Source organism: Spermophilus citellus (genome assembly GCF_964194105.1).
Source record: "Spermophilus citellus genome assembly, chromosome: 5".
Classification (NCBI taxonomy): domain Eukaryota; kingdom Metazoa; phylum Chordata; class Mammalia; order Rodentia; family Sciuridae; genus Spermophilus; species Spermophilus citellus.
Window position 1 is genome coordinate 157,059,872 of NC_138186.1, and position 18,609 is coordinate 157,078,480.

At 43.6% G+C, this 18,609-nt stretch overlaps 1 protein-coding gene across 1 annotated transcript in view; it reads left to right on the forward strand.

The window, feature by feature from the left end:
• UST (uronyl 2-sulfotransferase) overlaps positions 1-18,609 on the forward strand; it is a 281,324-nt gene that overhangs the window by 188,078 nt on the left and 74,637 nt on the right. Inside the window, exon 5 of the mRNA XM_081294806.1 lies at positions 850-1,003. Within this exon, the coding sequence (XP_081150932.1) occupies positions 850-1,003 (154 nt within the window). The remainder of the gene's footprint in view (positions 1-849; positions 1,004-18,609) is intronic.

Genomic DNA, 18,609 nt, shown 5'->3' on the forward strand with positions numbered 1-18,609 from the left:
CCTACTATAGTTGTTCAAGTTTTGTAGTTGGAATGAACATGGAATGCCTAGATATTTATCTTTTTTTTAATCAAAACCACTTTCCATCACTGCAGGATAATTACATTAATTTTTGATTCATTCTTCATATCTATTACATTATTAATTTTCCCAGCTCTGGAATTGTCTTTCCATGGTTTAATAGCACAGATTCTGGAGCCTGATCACCTGACTTCATCTCTCAGTTCAGCCACAGTTCCCCCATAATATGGGGGATATTATGGTTTCTACTCTGTGGAGGTGTCGGGGGGCTTCAGTGAGTGGACATATAAAGTGTTAGGAACAAGGTGGAAAGATCACCCAGTGAATTCTGGCTCCTGTTAATTCCCTCACCGCAGAGCTCCTTGCCAGGGAGTGTTTGGATTACAGTGCAGAAGTACCATTGCACCCACCACAGCACCCAGCATCGACCAGTCCATTGAATTATTCACTAAGGGCCCGCTACGTGCCAGTGGGTCCTGTGCCAACCAGTGGGCATCCAGAGCCCCCATCCTCAGCGTCTGAGCCTAGAGAGAAGATCAGATGATGTCTGTGCCTTGATGCTGACTAGCAGCATGGCTTGTGTACAGTTAGACTATCAGCATGTCCTCCCAGCTTCTTGAAGGACCTGGATAAGATGTCACTATCTCTGCTTCCTGTATGAAACAACATGCCTGTCAGCACACATGCTCAGTGATGTGCTGGTGTGCACCTAGGCAGATGGGGCAGTCACTAGGTAGCAGGTTGACTAGAGTGAAAACCCTGTCCACTTTTCTTCCTGCAGAAGCGATGGGTTGTAACGAGCTCCCTGTTTGTGCATGTGTGTGTTAGGTTTGGAGGAGACCAGCCCGTCTACATCAACATCATTAGAGACCCCGTCAGCCGGTTTTTATCTAACTATTTTTTTCGTCGCTTTGGAGACTGGAGAGGGGAACAGAACCACATGATCCGCACCCCCAGCATGAGGCAGGAGGAGCGCTACCTGGTAAGTCCTGTTGTGTGTTGGAGGTGGTTTCTCTGCTTCCCTGAAGTGGCCAGTGATTTCCTAATTTTCTCAGCTTGTTTTTGGTACTAAGTAATAGATCATTCCTTGTGACTTCTGACCAGCACTGTCATGGTGAAGAACAAATATGTTTGAGGGTCTCTCTTAGAGGGTTGCAGGTTTTTTTTTCTCACCCTTCTTCCTATTCAGTTGCCATTGTAACCCATAAGGGAAGTTTTTAAGGAGGATCCTCAGATTCCTAAAAGAACCTAGGGCTTTCCAGAGTCCCTCCTCCGATAAGGGGCACTGTCATAACAATTGTCATCTCTGACTTCAAGTTCAAGGTTCTTTCCACCACAGCACAATAGGACATGCCAACACAGCAATAACTGTATTTCTGGACCTCTTTGGGGATCCTCAGCTCCATAAAGGATGTTAGTCTTGACCCCAGTAATTGTTAGCAAAAATGGAGAGCAGGGCTGTGTATCTTTCTTCCAGCACTGGAATAAAAGGTAGGTTTCTCATCTTCTTGTGACTGTGTTGGCAAAAGTTCTCTGAGTAGCTGAGAGCCCCATGTTTAGGAGATGGAAATGCTGATCTCTGTCTGGCATGAGCTGATGGATTCCTCCGGATATCCTGGGCTTACGGGCACAGGTAGAGCAAGAAAGAAACATTGAGGGATCCGTCCAAACATGGCCCCCACTGCAGCAAGATACATGGTACCTGCCCCGTCTGCTGCCAGCTCCCCAGCATCAGCCATTCAGCTATAGACCAGTGGAGTTGCTCGCTGTGCCAGCACACGGCCCAAACTCCTGTGTCCTCATCGAATTCTTCAAAACATAGTAAAAGTATGTGTTTAGGGTGTGGGAGCATTTTTGTGTATCACCTCAGTGTCACTGTCATCTTGAGAACTGTGACTAGAGCTGAGAACATTGCAATCAGAGAAGCAAAGCATCTCATCCAGAGCTGTGACCCAGGCAGTAGAACTGAGCCTTTCACTCCCTGTGCAGTACAGGTCAAATGCCCTAATCTGAAAATCTGGAATGCTCCGAAATCTGAAGCTCTTTGAGCCCCAGTATACCATACCTGACTTTATGGGACAGGGCTCAGTCAAAATGCAGACTCACTAAAAATACTGTATAATATGACCTTTGCCCTATTTATATAAGATATATATAAAACACAAGTAACTTTCATGTTTAGACTTAGCTCCAAGATCTCATTATGTATATGCAAATATTCCCAAATCCAAAAAAGTCTGAAATCCAAACCACTTCTGGCCCCAGGCTTTTTGTATAAAGGATATAAATCTGTATTTGTATTTGTTCAACTATAAGACTTCAATGAAATATTTTGATGATATATTTTTAAACTGGCTTTTATCTATTTTTGCTTTAGGTTTTGGTTTTTGTCTTGTTTTATTTTTTTAGTTTTTGATGTTGAAAGCCTTAATCTTTGTCTTTAAACCACATGTTAGGAAGATGGCTGTATATATTTCTCTAATAACAAGTTTATATTCAAAGCATAGAACCACTTACTAGCAGAATAATGCCTTCTCAAATTATCTTTATTGTTTGTGTTGGATCTTGATTAGTATACTTATATCTTCTTTTAAAAACATAGAGTACATTCCATTTAACCAAAATAATATTTCAAAGTTCTGATTTAATCCTGATACTAAGAAGGCTAGAACCGAATGATAGCAGAAAACACTGAGAAGCCAGAGATGGAAACTAGTCGTGAATTCTGTTCTTCCAATAGCAATGCAAGAGTCAAGGGGAATGCCCTAGGTTCTTGACCTCTGTCTAGCTTTTTGGCATCCTGTAAATCATTCTGTGCAATATGATTTTCATGCATTCATATAATAAGCCATAATCATTAGAGAAATTACAAACAGAGAGAAATGTATTTAAAGAGCTCAAAAGGTGTTGAAAATTGGTAGTAGATAGTCTTATGTTTGTGTTGAGCTGGTCACCACCTTGGGGATGTGACCTGAGCCATACCAGTGAATTCCCCGTAGAGATTCGCCCTTTTCCAAGTGTGAGCGCTATGTTCTGGGAGGATCATTTCAGATGACCTCATCAGACAATTTGTTGGCAAGGCCTCTTCAGGGAAGCACTAAACTCCCCAAAATGATCAAGCAGAAAGTTGGGGTACTGGGATTGAGAGGAGAGAGACTCAATTCCTTCACGATCTGCCCAGAATACACTGTTAGAAGGCTGACTTCTTGTTCAAGGATAGCTTATGTGAAAGAGGGCCTATTGCTCCTCTTCATCCTCATCATCATCTTCCCCTCCTCTTCCTCTTCCTCCTCCTCCTTATTCCTCTTCCTCTTCTTTGTTGTCATCCTCGTCCTTCCCCCCTCCTCTTTCTCCTCCTCCTTTTCCTTTCCTCCCTCCTCTTTCCTTCTTTTCTTAATAGCTAAAACTTTTTCTTCCCTTTTCTTGATCCCATTAAACCCTTGATATAAAATTGCCCCTGTCATAGCCTTTCCTTGTCAGAGCCCAGCTGTTCTGTTTTGTGATTCAAAGGAGAGGGTTTTTGTGTCTCTCTGGGGCATAGGCAGCTGTGGGGAGTCACTGTCCCCTCATTGAGGCCTTGCCTGGGGCGAGAGCTAATCAGTGCCAACCCTGGCTGTGCAGGTCACCCTCTCAGGGGCTATGCACCAAGCAAGGACCCTCCCTGCGTGCCACATGCACTTAAGGTACCAGACTGGCCTGAGTGGGTCCACCAGTTTACCACGCTAGTCCAGGTCTCCATTCCTCTGAAGCCTCTTGGTTTATCCAGTTGCCAAAACCCAGCTGCGTGTTCTTGGCTCTGAGCCTTGCAGAGCTGCTTAGCATACAGCTGAGCTGGCCTTGAGCTTGCTGGGGGAGGGAGTGAATGGTTTTCCTGGTGGAAAGTAAAGGGGTCTAGGTCTACAGGGGCCCCTGGAGATGAAGACGATGTTGGCATTTCACAGGTGCAGGAACAAGCCTCGGTGGACACAGGTCATGGGGCCCACAGTGGTAGAAGCCAGTCCTCTGACTGCCCACTCAGACCCTACATTTCACTTCCTGCATGGTCAAGGGAAAAGAGGACTGGGCCCAGCCCCACAATTTATGAGCAAACTCGTTTGTCTGTTACATCATCTGCACCACTTTACAAAGACACTGCTGTTAAAACAATTTGTTTTCAAACATTCAAGCATCTTATAGGTGTTCTCTGTATTTTCTGAAGACAGCTAGGTTTTCCCAAGCTTTCTATTTTCCTTCCAAACCATTCCTTGTTGCATTTATCAGAAAATAATTTTTAAGTAAATTAATATGAACGTAGACACAGTTGACTGGTAGCACCATACCAAGGAAAGGCCGTGGTCATGGGCTCCTTTGTCTGTCTGTCTAGAGCCAAAGTCTCAGCCCTTGGGTACCAGGGGGCTACCTCCCTTTTTGGTTTGAGAGCCATCTAAGCCCAGGCAGCTTTGGACACATCCTAGCACATGCCTCCTCCCTAGCTGGAGTGCAGGCTGCTGTACTCCCAGGGCAGGGGAATGCCTGGCACCCAGAACACCTTTAATGAGGGAATGAAGGACTTCAAAAGAAACGCAACATTGGGTTTGTAGGGGAGCCCGAGCCTCCCAGCCCTGCTGAACCACTTCCTGTTGCAGTCTCTGAGCTTCCATGAGTCTGAATTTCTCCTGTTGTCTTTTTTGCTCTGCCAGTTGAACATGTGGGGTTCGTGCTTGCTATCCGCCTAAAACCTGGCCTTAAAACTTTTCATGGTGAAGTATTTTACACAGATACCGCTTTGCACTTTCAAACTCCAAACTATGTCAAGTTGGGCTGCTCCCCAGCCAGCCATCACTGCCACCTCACTAGGCGATCCTCCACATGAAGAGGAGGGAAATACGGGAGAACATTTTCCCAGAGAGAAAACCGCCTCTGTGATGCTATTCATTCGACTTGGCTGTAAAGCATGGAAAGTAATGCATGTTTCAAAGAGAAGATGCGTAATTTACAGCTTCTTAATTCATAAAGAATTTCAGTGAATCATGTTGGCCCCATTGGATTCTGGAGAAGCCTGAAAATTGGCCAGAGTCAGCAGAGGTTTTCAGAAAGCTATGCATTTTAATCTGCTTGAAAGTTGTGGACTCTGGCCTTCCTTTAGCTCTGGAAATATACATGTGAAACACTGATGTGTGGAAATTTCCACTCTGTCCTGACCAGCGGAAGCTGTTCTGTGAATGAAACCTCAGGCTTTGCCTCCATTCTTACAGTGTCACTTTTCTTAAAGAAAAAAAAGGATTTGGATTTTCTGCTTTTTAAGTGTTTCAGCAAATATGTTTCCAGGGTCTTCAGAGATAACAAGTGAAGTGCTTCATCTCCAACTGGTTTGAATTTGGTTTTGACCCAGGCTGGGGTAGGGGCCTAAGACTTGGTGTTCTCATGCCCTGTCTGAGCTGCCCTAGCTGCATGACGAGGCCAGGAATTTAGCCCCGACTCCTTTCCTCCTGTGTCACAGGATTGTTGGTGGATTCACCTGTACACAGAAGGGCTGTGGAAGATAAATTTTAGTTTTGATGCGTTCATCCCCTGGCTCTGTCAGTGACTCCCTGTGATCCAAAAATGTTCCCTTTGCTCTTTGGTGGTAACTCCGGAGGTGGTAGGCATCATTCTATTCGAAGCGACATTTTTTTCTACAGTAGCATTCTATTGAAAGGGACATTTTTTTCCTACAGGTTTGGAGTGTCCCTGCTAAGGGAGCCCACAGGGGCTGCTGTTTTCACAAGGCTTAGGACACCTGGGGCCATACCCTGAGCCATCGTCAGGTCTATGGGTCTCAAGTGGCCTCTCAAGACCCCGGGAACAGGCTTCTAAGGAAACGGCTACTCTCTGTGTTCCCAACAGCTGGAGATGTGTTTTGATCCCGGCCTGCTGGCAGACATTTGTCCCGTGTTTATTTATTTGGAGCTTGCGTAGGCACAGGGTTGTGGAGTCATATGAGCGGCTCGTCCTCCCCATGTGAGGGGCAGAGGAGTCCCCTGGAGTCTGACGCTGTGCCATGAGGATAGGAGCATCCAGCGGCACCCGGGACAAAGGAGCCCCGCTTCAGAGACAGTCTCTGAAATCTGTTTGTCAAAGGTATTTTTAGAACCAAAGGCCATTTCTGGGGGGTTAGCATGATGAGCAGTATCCCTGGGGGCTGGGGTAAGCAGAGGAAGATGGGCAGAGGAGGGGAGAGGGAAGAGGGAGGCAAGAACTCCCAGGGGACTCTGGAGTAAAGAAGAGACATGAGAGAAAGCTTTGCAAGCAGAGAGGAAAATGCACCAGCCACCTCCTGAGCTGCCACCAAAGAGCATCAGCTGTGTGGGGGGCGGGGTGGGGGGGTGTCACCGGCTAGCCTGCTTCCCCTTGCAGCATCCCTGGGTAGTCTGAGCACCCACGTGCCGTCCCTCCTGTAGACCAGCAAGGCCAGCCCAAAGGCCAGATGGATGGGATGATCAAACCACAAATAAGGAAAATTGGGATTCTTTAGTCACTCAGGGAACAGAGGCCAGGGAAAGGAGTTGTGAGAGCCATTGTGAGGACCAAAGTATACACCTGCCAGCCGAGACCAAGAAACGCCCTACAGAGCCAGGCCCTGGAGGGAGAGCCTCAGCCACCCCAGAGTTGCACCACCAGAGTTTCTGGTGGGAAACAAGAAGTGTGCAGGCTCAGAATCTGTCCTAGCAGCCAGATAGCATGGGTAACCAGGTGGCCTGGCTTCCTGGCCTCCTTTAGTCACTCAATGACCAACGGCTACCTTGTGTCTCTCTGTAGCTCTTATTTAAGCTCTTCAGAGTGACTCCAATTTGTCCAGTCAACTGTGCTGCCCAGCTCCTCACAGGACATGCTTGGCCACTGTGCCACAGAGTCGTCTCCTGCCTGCTGTGGTTAGGGGAAGTGGGTGGGACAGGATGCAGCCAACTAGATGTAAAGTGCTACAGTAGTCCCCTTGCTGCTCTGACAGCTGAACACACACCCAGGAGATGGGCCACCAGGGAGTTATTCTCTCACAGTCTGCAAGTCAGAATCCAACCTGTCTCTCACCGGGCTAAAGTCGTGGTGTTAGCAGCCAGATCCTTTCTGGAGGCTCTCAGGGAGGGTCCCCTCCTTGCTTGCTCAGGGGTTGACCCCACACATTTCCTGTGGCTGTAGGACTCAGATCCCATTTTCTTGCTGCCCACCTGAGCTGAAGTCCATTCCTGTTTCGTAGAGGCCACTGACCTATCTTAGTCCGTGGCCCCCTTCCTCTGTCTTCACAGCCACCATTGGCAGGTGGAGTCCCTCTCGAAGCTTCACATCTCTCTGTCTTCTTCCATTTCACTTCTCTAACCCCGAATGGAAGTGCTCTCCACTTTTAGAAGCTTAATATTATATTAGACCCACCCAGATAACCAGGATAACCTCCCTAACTCAAGGACCGTAACTTCAGTCACATCTACAGAGTCCCTTTTGCCATGTAAAGTAACATATGCATGGTTTCCAGGCAGTAGGGCATGGACATCCTGAGGATCAGTTATTTCACCTAATGTGACATCATCACAGGACTGAGGGGACCGAGGAAAGGCTGTGAACATGACAGGCTTCCAGGAATGTGTCCTCTCCCACCCACAGGTGGGCAGTCTGCACTGGCTCTCCACTGTGCCAGGCTGCCATGCAGTGGCCCCAAACCATGACTTTCCTGTGCCTGCAAAACCAAGTGACAAGTCATGCATTGTGTCATACATTCTTCAGTGACTATTCATCCGTTCATCCATTCATCCAGCCAGCTGGCCAGCATTCAGCGTTCAGTTCTGACTTAGTACAGTCCACGTGGTAGGCACTAGAGTAGGAACTGCAGATAAAACATTGAGCAAATGTAGACACAGGGTCTGTCCTCATGAGCTCACGGACCTACCAGGGAGACAGGCATGAATCCCTAAACCATACAGATGTGCAGAGCAGCAACTGTATCACATCCTGCAATGCAGACGAACCCCTTCCAGGCATGGAATGGGGGCACTTGGCATGTCTAGAAACTGAACTGAAGAGAAAGAAAAGAAAGAAGAGCATCCAAACATGGGGACGAGCACATGCAAAGGTCCTGTAGCAGAAGGGAGCACAATGAATGAGGGAGAAAACCAGGGAGGCTAGAGCAGGAGGAACTAACTGATGAGAGAAGCAAAGAGCTTAGTTCCATGACATGGGGCAGGTGGGGGTCGGGCCCCATAGAACCTCATCAGGCCCTGTCCAAGAACCCTGGGAAGGCACTAAAGCAAAGGAGCCATCTTTATATGAGATCCTAAAACTTTCACATTTTGGGGGAGAAAAATCACTTTGGCAACAACATATAAAGTAGAGGAAGGCCCCAAGTACATGTGGACAGACCAGTTAATCAGAGGCTACTCTAAATGTGAGAGTGACCACAGAGCAAGTATTTACAGACCACCAATCATGTCCAGGGAGCAGCTTCAGGTGGGGCAGAGTGGCTTGGGAGAGCATCTACACAGAAGTGCTCGACAAAGCACTGTCCTTGCAGTTGCTCTGCCTGGTTAGCCACAGAAGCCCCAAACTGGGAAATCGTAACTCCAACAGGGAGAGAGGCGACAGTTCTGAGCAGCAACACAAGAGTTGCCATTAGCAGGGTCATGTTTAGTTAGCAAAGAGTGATGCAGACAGCTAGCAACCTGACAAATGAGGTGCGGATGTGGGGATGTCTATGGGGAATCTGTAGGGACAGGTGCAGACATGGCAGGGGTAATGAGGGAACTTCCCCAGCTGAAGTGATGCTCTAGAAAATGTGCAAAAGCCTGAGAACTGCAGGCTGCTCCGGGTGACCTGCCCACTTGGCTGGAGCAGGGTTTGGGGGAGTGAGGAGCTCAGGGGTGGAAAAGTGTTTCTCCAGATGTCCCTGCAGGGAGAAAGCGGCTCTGCTCCAGCTCCTCTGACCTGCTTTCTCCATAGAAGGTCCCATCAGGACCATCAACCACAAGGGCTGCCAGAGTACACCAGGTGCATCCCCCTGGCCACCTGTCAGCTGAGCTCATCTGCTCTGGGCCCCGCCCCTCACTATGAGTCAGCGGAACCCGCTGCAGCTGTGCCTGGCCACTGGAGATCAGTGCTGCACCCCTGCTGGGCCAGGTGGCTCCATTTACTAAGGTGGTGGTAGCAGCCTTGGCTGCTCCGGAGTCACCTGAGGGAGCTTTACACACCAAGATGCCTGATCCCACTTGGGCAGATTCTGGTTTAATTGGTCTGGGGTGCAGCCTGGCTTTGATACTAAAAAATATTTTTAAAAATAAGAAGTGATGCCAAGGTGTACCTAAGACTGGGAACTTAACCACCCATCCATTCTTGGCTGCATTAGCTAGAACTGTTTTCACTGAAACACCTGCAATGTCTTAAAAACTTACTTTCTTATCCTCTGCCCATTTGGAAAATGCTGTATTTGCCTTCTTAGAAATGTTCTATTTGCTAGGCTTTTAATTGGCACCTGCAAATAAATGTCATTAAGGAAGTTGGATGACGTACTGCAGTACCTGCTGTATCTGTGAATACCCTGTATGCCGTCCATCAGTCAAGCATTCTTCTAAAATCAAAGTGGGGAGTATTTATTATTCTGCAAAGAGTATATCACTGTGCGTTTGAGGTCTCACTTTTGGAAGCTACACTTTAGACATCAAAACAGGGAGTGAGCACTTTGATGAATAAAGTATTTTAGCCCGTGGACATCCTTTTATTTAGGCTGATAAGGCACTTGGAGTCCATTGCCTTGTCTTCAAGGGGACACAAGACATTCTTTAAATGCAGGACAATTCATATGAAGACATAAATGCTAACTAAAATGATGAGAGTGAACAGACCTGTACTTGAAATATGGAAATGTTCTTTAAATGCAGTGAGGGAGTTTGCGGTTTGATGAAGCAAGGGGGTGAAGTTCACATAAACTAAAAAACTAATGAATCCATTTATTGATGTTAGAATTTTGAATTCCATACCTACACTTGTTTTACAGAAGTTGGCACACCACTAGATTTGTCCCCAATTTGCTCTGCCATTTGTAATAATTTTTCTTTTGCTCAACTGTTTTATATACACAGTATAAACTCCCCAAAGGCCGAATGACCTCCAAACGTGTTCTTAAAAATTTATTTTGCAAAGTCTGAGACCAAAAAAATAAGTGTAAAACATCTAAGAGATTTATTGGAATCTCAGCTTGAATTCTAATTGCAAGTGCTTATGAAAATGTCAATATTAACATGAAATAGCTGGCAGTTTTTCTAATAAATGTAAATTGAATTAGATAGTGTGTAATTGGAAAAATACTCGTTTCACTCAGGTTCTCAAAACAAGCCTCAGAATCTGTTAGCCAAAGCAGTCTTGCCCTCTAATGGCTAGAAATTGAAGGACAAAACTAAATACTGTTGACTGCAGGGAACATAGAAACCAAGAAGAGGGAATGGCTGACCATTTGTCACCACATATATCAAGGATCTCTGCAAAGGATGGGCACCATATAGGTACTCCCATGAGCATACTATTATTATTATTATTATCATTGTTATTGTTGTGGTGCTGGGGATCCAACCCAGGGCCTTGTGCATGCCAGATAAGCTTTCTACCACTGAGCTTTACCTACCTCACCCAGCATGGGGGCAGAAAGATGGAGAGCCGAGGATATGCCCAGTGCCTTGGAGCTTTGGGGTGCTCTTCAATATAAACAGGTATTGCAGATGCTCCATCTCCTACAATGCAATTGAAAAGTCAAACTTGCCTTTTATATTAAAATATTTAAATGCCTGAGAAAGTTACAAAATGAGTAATCAGGTCCAGAAAGTGTGAGAGTCATGGTTCATAATTAATGAGATTTGCAAAGCATAATTTAACAAACTATTGTTTGTTCCCTTTTATGATTGACTAATGAGTGTCACAAATAGAATGGAAATGATACCAGTAAATGTGGTCTGGTGGGAGTTTAGTAGAAAGTTTGATTTTATCCCATCTGACATTTTTCATCACCTTTTAGGAAAGCAGCTGAGAATGAATGGTTCAGGTGGGGGTTCCTCTGGCTTTAGAGTCACACAAGAATGGCTGCTCTTTCTCCGACTGTAAAATCAAAACACTCCCAGCTCTTGAAATTAGCACACCTCTTAGATGGGACTTGTTAGAAGAGCCATCACATGTATAAAAGAGTTACCAAGTTCAACAAGAAAAGTGGAGAACTTTGATGACAATAAATCTTAAGATAAAATTGGTGGCATTCCATAACTGAACACTACTCATACCCTGTGAGAATAAAAAATGTGACCACAACCAAGGCAATAAGATTAGCTTTGGCTTTGATTATTATTAATCTCTTTTTCTCTGGGTAATTATTTCTCAGTGTGGATTTGTATTTTTTCTACTTGCTCATATAGTGCTTCCTAATCCTTCAAATTATTTCATGTCTGCATAAGCCTTATGTTTTTAACTAAAGTACCACTGATGATAAGGCATGATCTCTTTCTAATCTCAGCACCCATCTCCACCCGCTGTTGAACACCCAGGAGCAGATACAGATATGTGTGGTGCACCTCGAATGTGCAATCTCAATGTATTTTGAGCAACACTTATGTGCCAGGCACTGTCATGGAAATAGCTGTGACATGTGTTCCTATGCCCTACCACACACAGCTCCTCCTATATTCCATTATTAGTGAGAGACACCCCCACCTGTTCAAACACCCAAACAAGAGACTCTGAGCCTTCCCTGCCTGCCTTCTCTTCCCCACCCCCAACTCGTATGCAACCAACTCTTCTCCTAGTCCAATTCTGTTGCTGTAACAGAAGGCCCAAGACCAGGTAATTTGTATAGAACAGAGATTTATTTGTCTCATGGTTTAGGAGATTGGGAAGTCCAGGAATATGGTGGGTCATTAATCAGTGCCAGCATCTACTCAATTTCTGCTGAGGACTTTGTGCTGCTTCAACTCAGGTGGAACGTGGCAAGGCAGGTAGGCACACAGAAAAGGGAAAAGGTGATCAAATTCCCTCCTTAGGGGACACACTCCCACAAGAAATGCATTCATGAGGCTCCACCCCCCACGACCCAAACCTTTCACTAGGCCCTGCCTCCCAACACTGCCAGGGTGCATATTCCAACACAAGTTTTGCAGGGGGCAAACTATGTTCAAGCCACAGCAGGCACTGCCTTAGCCCGGGATCTCCAGAAGAAGAGCCTGATGTCCAAAGTGGTGTGGAGGGAGCTAGTCCACAGACTAGGAAATAAGAATGGGGGCTGCAGAGAGATATGGGCAGGTTTAACTTTGTTACCACCATGGGCAAGGGAAGATAAGCCACCAGGACTCTTGAAGGCAGAGTGGAATTTACTTGAGAGAAGAAATAAGGTAGCATGAATCGATGCTTTTTCTGTCATTCATTAAATTTGCCCTTGAACCATTAATTCCTTCATGTCTGCGCTCTGTTCTTTATAAACCTCTGTTCTTCATGAAAAACCTAATTTTAGGTATTCTGGACTGTGGAGTCACAAGTCACACTGAGAATAGAATGCAGGGGACACACCAAGCTGCCAAGCCTCAGAGTTCTCAGGTTGCTTCTCTGTGAAGCTTGTGGCTGTGGCGATGGCTAAAGGAAAAAGTGGCCAGAGCATGAGACCAGAATCAGTGTCCAATAGCTCCCTCTCTACCTTCTCTCGGGTCAGCCCCAGCAGTGGCCATTAACAAAGCCCTCAGCATTTCTCACCTGGACATCTGCAAAAGCCTGGGAGCTTATCTTCTGACCCTAGTTCATCTCCTTCCAACCCGTGGTCACTGGTCAAAGCATCTAGGGTGCAAATCTGATCCTGTTGTTCCCTGCAAAAACTCTGCTGTGGCTTCCCACTCCCTAAATGTGATGTAGCTGTCACCATGATTTTTATGATTATCATTATTTGATCAAAAAGCATCACAATCCTGTGCAAATCTAAAAAATATCTCAATAAAATTTTGATTAGTAGAAAATATCATGTACCAATAGAGAAATGATAGGTTAATTAATAACGAACAAAGGAAAAATTGGAGCGTTAGAAAACGTAGAGGGTAAAAAATCAAAAACTGTGGAAGTAAATATATAAATTCCCCAGGAATGTGGTGGACGAACACAAACAATTTAAGAAATCACAAAGGAAATGAATTTTAGATTTGTCCTTGTGAAAATTAACAGTTTTATTACACAGTTATAAATAATGCTATAAGGCAAACCAAAGGGGGACAACAGTTACTGTCATTATGACAGAGAGTTAATTCTTTAAGACATAAGAGCTTTTACAGATAAGTGTCTAAGAAAACTAAAACCTCCACTGAGAAATGACAGATTCTAGAAAATCTAAAAATTATTCTGCCTCACTCATAATTTTTAATTTGTAAATGATTTTTTAAATACTTAACTTTCACCCCACTGCGGGGTGGAGATGATTTATAACATTTGCCAGTTTCTGTGGTGTAAATATTCTCCATGTTGTGAGGTCAAGCCACTAACGTGACATAACAGAACACAGCAGTTAAGAGACGTGCACGTGTCTTTTTTCAGCTGTTAGGAGTGGCTCCTGTGCATCTCTGACTTATGCACAGTGCTGTCCAGTCTGAGAAGTGAGAAATAATGCAGGATTTTAAACTGCACCCGTGTCTTCAGGAGTGAAGTTGACCATCTTCTCATTCATGTAAGGGACATAGAATGACATTTCCCTTGCTCCTCATATCCTTGCCCAGTCTCCTAACATTCCAATTTCTAGGAACTCTATAGAAAATTTTGGAATTAACCCATTATTTGTGATATGAATTTGCAAATATTTTCCTGCAAGTTTGTGATCTCTTTTCTTTGTGGTGTTTTTTTTTTCAATAAGAAATTTTTTATTTCTTTGTATCCAGATTTATTGACATTTTTATGTATTATGCCTTCTAAGTTTATACTTAGAAGAACTTTTTGACTCTGAAACCATAGAAAATATTCTCCATGGAATCTTCTTGAGTTCTTTTTTGTAGTTGTTGTTGTTATTCATGTTGAATTAAAATCTTTAATCCATCTGAAATTTATAGTACTATCAGGTGTAATGTTAATCCACTATCTTTTCTCCCCAGATTGTTAACAAATTATCTCAACAACATTTATAGAATAATTCATCTTTTCTCCACTAATCTAGTGTCACTTTTTCTGTATAATAAATATTTAGTTTTAAAGGGGTCTTTATGTTTTATTTTGTTCCATTGGTCTGTATTTGAGGTGCAGGAGCACTCTAGTCTGTGTATTGTGTGTGTGCGCGTGTGTGTGTGTGTACATACATGTATGCAAACTATTATATAATTACATAAGATATTATGTAATATACAATAATATAATGTTTATCAATAGATTTTCATGAGATTCTTTTCTGTTTACCAGATAAAACTATATTTCTAGCTAATAGTGATAATTTTCTTTCTTTTCTCTATTTTTTTTTTGTAACTCTCATCATCTTGCTATGATCTAGAACAGTGCTAAATATAATGGTGATAAGAATTGGTTTTTTACAGGATTCAGTTGGTCAAAGTAAAAATTAAATAGCTAGTTGTCAACCTTTGTTCATGTCCACTTTTTTCCTACCAGAGCATAATGTTTAGGATCCAGATTTCATAGACTGTAGTAAATGCAGAACAGACTCATCATTGACACTTTTGCAATACAAAGGAATGATGAGAAACAACTGGCGTCTGAAGGTCAAGTTAGGTGCACTTTTGCTTTGCTTTCAATTATGAGAGCAAATGTAAGAATGGATCCCTACGTGGGGAGGGGGCTGGGGCTAGGTCTCACCCATTTCTGACACTGAGATCTTGTCAATTGTAAAGCCTTCTTTGACTTCTGGGGTGAGGGGGGAGCTGTCAAAAAAAATGGTGGGGGAGGTCTTTGATATGACTCTGCACATATGAACACACCTGACATTAGAAGGTGGGGGATCTTTGGCTGGGTGAGGGACCCAGCCCTGTGGGTCTCCATTGAACTACAAATATGGAAGCAAATGAACCACGATCCTGGAAAGGAATGTTGATGCCTGGGCTGGGTGATGTTGCTCTTTGTGGTTTTGGACTTGAGAAGCACAAGGGAGAACTTCAAAGTAGCTAAATCCACCCTCTGCCACCTTCACTCTTAGCCCTGTATCGTGAGCAAGCCCGGACTGTTCATTTTCCTTTGCTTTTGCAAACCAAGTTGACATTGAGGGAATAAACCCCTCACTTGAATTGTTTTGACTTAATCTACATCTGAGATTTTAGCTTTGTCATTTTGGCTACTCCCCTGGTTACGTTTAGATTGTTAAGATCATAAAGTAGTGTATGCCTTTTACCTTTATGTGCAAACCCCAGGGTAAAACCTGAGTAATTCTTTCTTTATTTTGGATGATAGATTCTGTCTCTGGCCCATCACAGACTGGCTCCTCCTGCCTCACTCTGTTTCTTTTCTTCCATGGATATTCTGCCCACATTTTCATCAAGGATGAAAGGATACCCCATTGGGTATCCATTTGTGAAATCCATTTCATACAAATTGCCTTGTCTACTTTTATCCAATCTGATCACTGAAGTTACTTAAAACTTTTGAATAAAATACTACATCACATATATATATATATATATATATATATATATATATATATATATATGAGCCTGGTTTAAAAAAAATGTTCTTCCTTCATACAGTGGAACCTCATTTTCCCTTTGGAATGTCTCTGAGCTTCTCGCTCTCTCTGTGGATGCTGCCTACACCACAGCCTTCAAATTCATCAAGTATGCAGTAGGCAGCCTCCAAACTAACCTCGGGTTCCAACCACTCTTCCTGGCCTCCGCGTGGCAACACACTGCCAGTTAGTTTTCTGACAGCACTTCACATCCTGCCAGCTCACCCCTGCTCAAGAAGCTCGGTGCTTCCTCCTGTGATGAATTCGGCAGTGCTCCCTCCAGCTTTCAGGACTCTTGCTGGTCTGGACCCATCCTGCCAATTTTGACTTAATGCTTTCCCAAATAAATGGTAATTACACCAAGTTCATCACATCCTCTTTCGAGAAAAATCTCATTTCCATTTTCATTCTCGTACTTACACTGCCACCCCAAGTTCTAAGGCCGTCAGCTCTTTCTTCTTTCCATTCATATCTAGCCATCCTCCAAATTCTCATCTCTGGTCTCTCTTGGTCCCAACTTTTGGGACACCCTCCCTTTCTAGAATTCTGGAGGCTTTCTTGTGTTCTGCTTGTCACTGACTATTGGGTTTACACTGTCTTCCAGGTACTACTTTGTATTTGAAGATCTCATTTTATCCTCATAACAATCTGAGGAGGAAGGTGTAATTATGATTTTACTTTAGAGAAAAGAAGCCTGATGCTCAGAGAGATTAAGTAACTTGCCCAGAGTTAAGTCACACCCATTCATGATGGAACTGGGAAATTCAGGCAGATGGGCTTCACACACCATGTTCTTGATTTACAGTTTGGAAAATACATGATTGTGTCAGCACATCCATCTCAAGCCTCCCCATTCATTCAGTTTGCACATCTGTATTTTATGTGCAGGTATCTCAGTTGTCTCCAGAGTACTGTTGGCCATGAAACTGGACTGATATTTTTAGACTATAAAATGTCTGTTGGTGTTGATATAAGAAGATAACCGAGACTACATAATTATAAAGAAAGAGATTTATTTTCTCATGGTTCTGGAGACTGGGAAGTTCAAGAGCAGGGTGCTAACCTCTGGTGAGGGCTGCTTTTGGCTTCTAACCGCTTCTTCCAGAGGGAGGAGTGTTGTGTGCTCACATGATGGAAGGCAGAAGGGCAAGTGAGCAGACCGTCCCCTCCCCCATTAGGCCCTGCTGTGAGAATCTAATCTCATTCACCAGGGAGGAGTCCTTGTGGCCAGTCACCTCTTTAAGGGCCACCTCTGAATACTATCACATAGGCAACACCTGAGTTTGGAAGGGGATCCATCACACCATAGCAAGATGCTTAATTGTCCTCAGAGAGGTTTAGTCATTGCCCCTGAGGATCTGACAGGCTCTGCCCAGGGGACAGTGGGCCTCCTGGTTCTTCGACTACAGGTAATAAAATTGTTATGTCAACTTAGTTGAATACATATTTTATTTTCAAAAACAAAAGAGACACTTTTGTTATGTTTAATAGCCTTAACAAATAGTATCTTTAAACTTGAAAGGTTTATGAGTACTTACTTAGGTACTAATCTTAATAAGTCAATAAAATGCCCAACAAATCTTTGAAGTTTAATTTCCAGAATGTTTCCTTTTCAAGGAAAAGTACTTCTATAAAAATGGGATAAGACATTATGTGTTTCCTACCCTATACCTAAAGCTATTTTGGACCTCTTTCATCCAGTGTTGATTTTAATGCTTTAGATGAAAGAAATCTCATCTAATTCTAAGTGTTATTAGTGAGAGCCAAGTTTCTACAGAGGACAATTTGTGCTTAATTTATTTGCCAAACTACATTTAGTGCTTAGAATGTTAAGATTCAGTCAAAATAAATGATTTTACATCAAGGGGTGAGTTAACACCAAGGTTTTAAAGGACTATCCTTTAAGAAACCCAAAGCACCTCATTAAGTCTACAGTCTTCAAAAAAATATGCTGTTCTCCAAGATAGTTTTATTAGTACCATTTTGCAAAAAGCAAAGCTGTGGCAAGAAACAATTAAAATGTTTACCAGCATCTGTTGGAATGGTGTACTATGGAAGGCTTTGACTTAAGAACAGGTCGCCATTGAAAATCAGAGGTGGCTACAAACAAGACAAGAAGCAAATGATCCACGAGCAAGAAGCCAAATACCAGAACAGGGTTTGTCATCAAGGTCCTTTAACAAGGGGTCCCATTGATAAAAGGAAACAAAACAGACCTCAGGTAGTCATAATGCATCCAGGTAGAAAAGAAACATATAGGTCATCTCACCTCAGCTGCTCATGTGAGTTGTTGGGACTAGAGCAAGAAAGAAGGAACCTGGATTCAGCCCTCAGCTGATGCCGTTGACTGTGGAGGCCAAGCCAAATTGGGTGTTCATCAGAGAAAGTGAGTTTAGGAGATAGAATGTCAGGAACAAATTTGTGAAGGACAAGAAGGTCATCGAAGGATATGTAAGTTCTGAAAGTAGATTATAAAATCCAGCTGTCTCGTAAACATTTGCAATCTTCTAAACTCCACTTACTAATCAGCCAAGTTCAGTCTAACCTCTGACCAGAAGAGGAGGACACAGTCATCTCCAGGTGACCAAATTAACCAAGTCACCATAGGTGAATCTGATCATCACCACCACCCTGCCTGGTGCATGAACACACACACACACACACACACACACACACACACACACACACAAATTTATTGCCAGTTATTGAAATTTGAGGTGCTGTCTTTTAAGTTGAACTTTTTTTCCCCTAGGTTCTTTGCCTTAAATATAAATAAACCCAGGAGATCCTACATTTTATTATCAACATCTTTTAATGAACCTACCCATCTGCAACTGGTTATGTACATCATGTGCATAAATGTTTAGACAATTTATATTTTGATACAGTCGATTCATTTATTCCTTCTTTCAACAAATGCTCAGCAC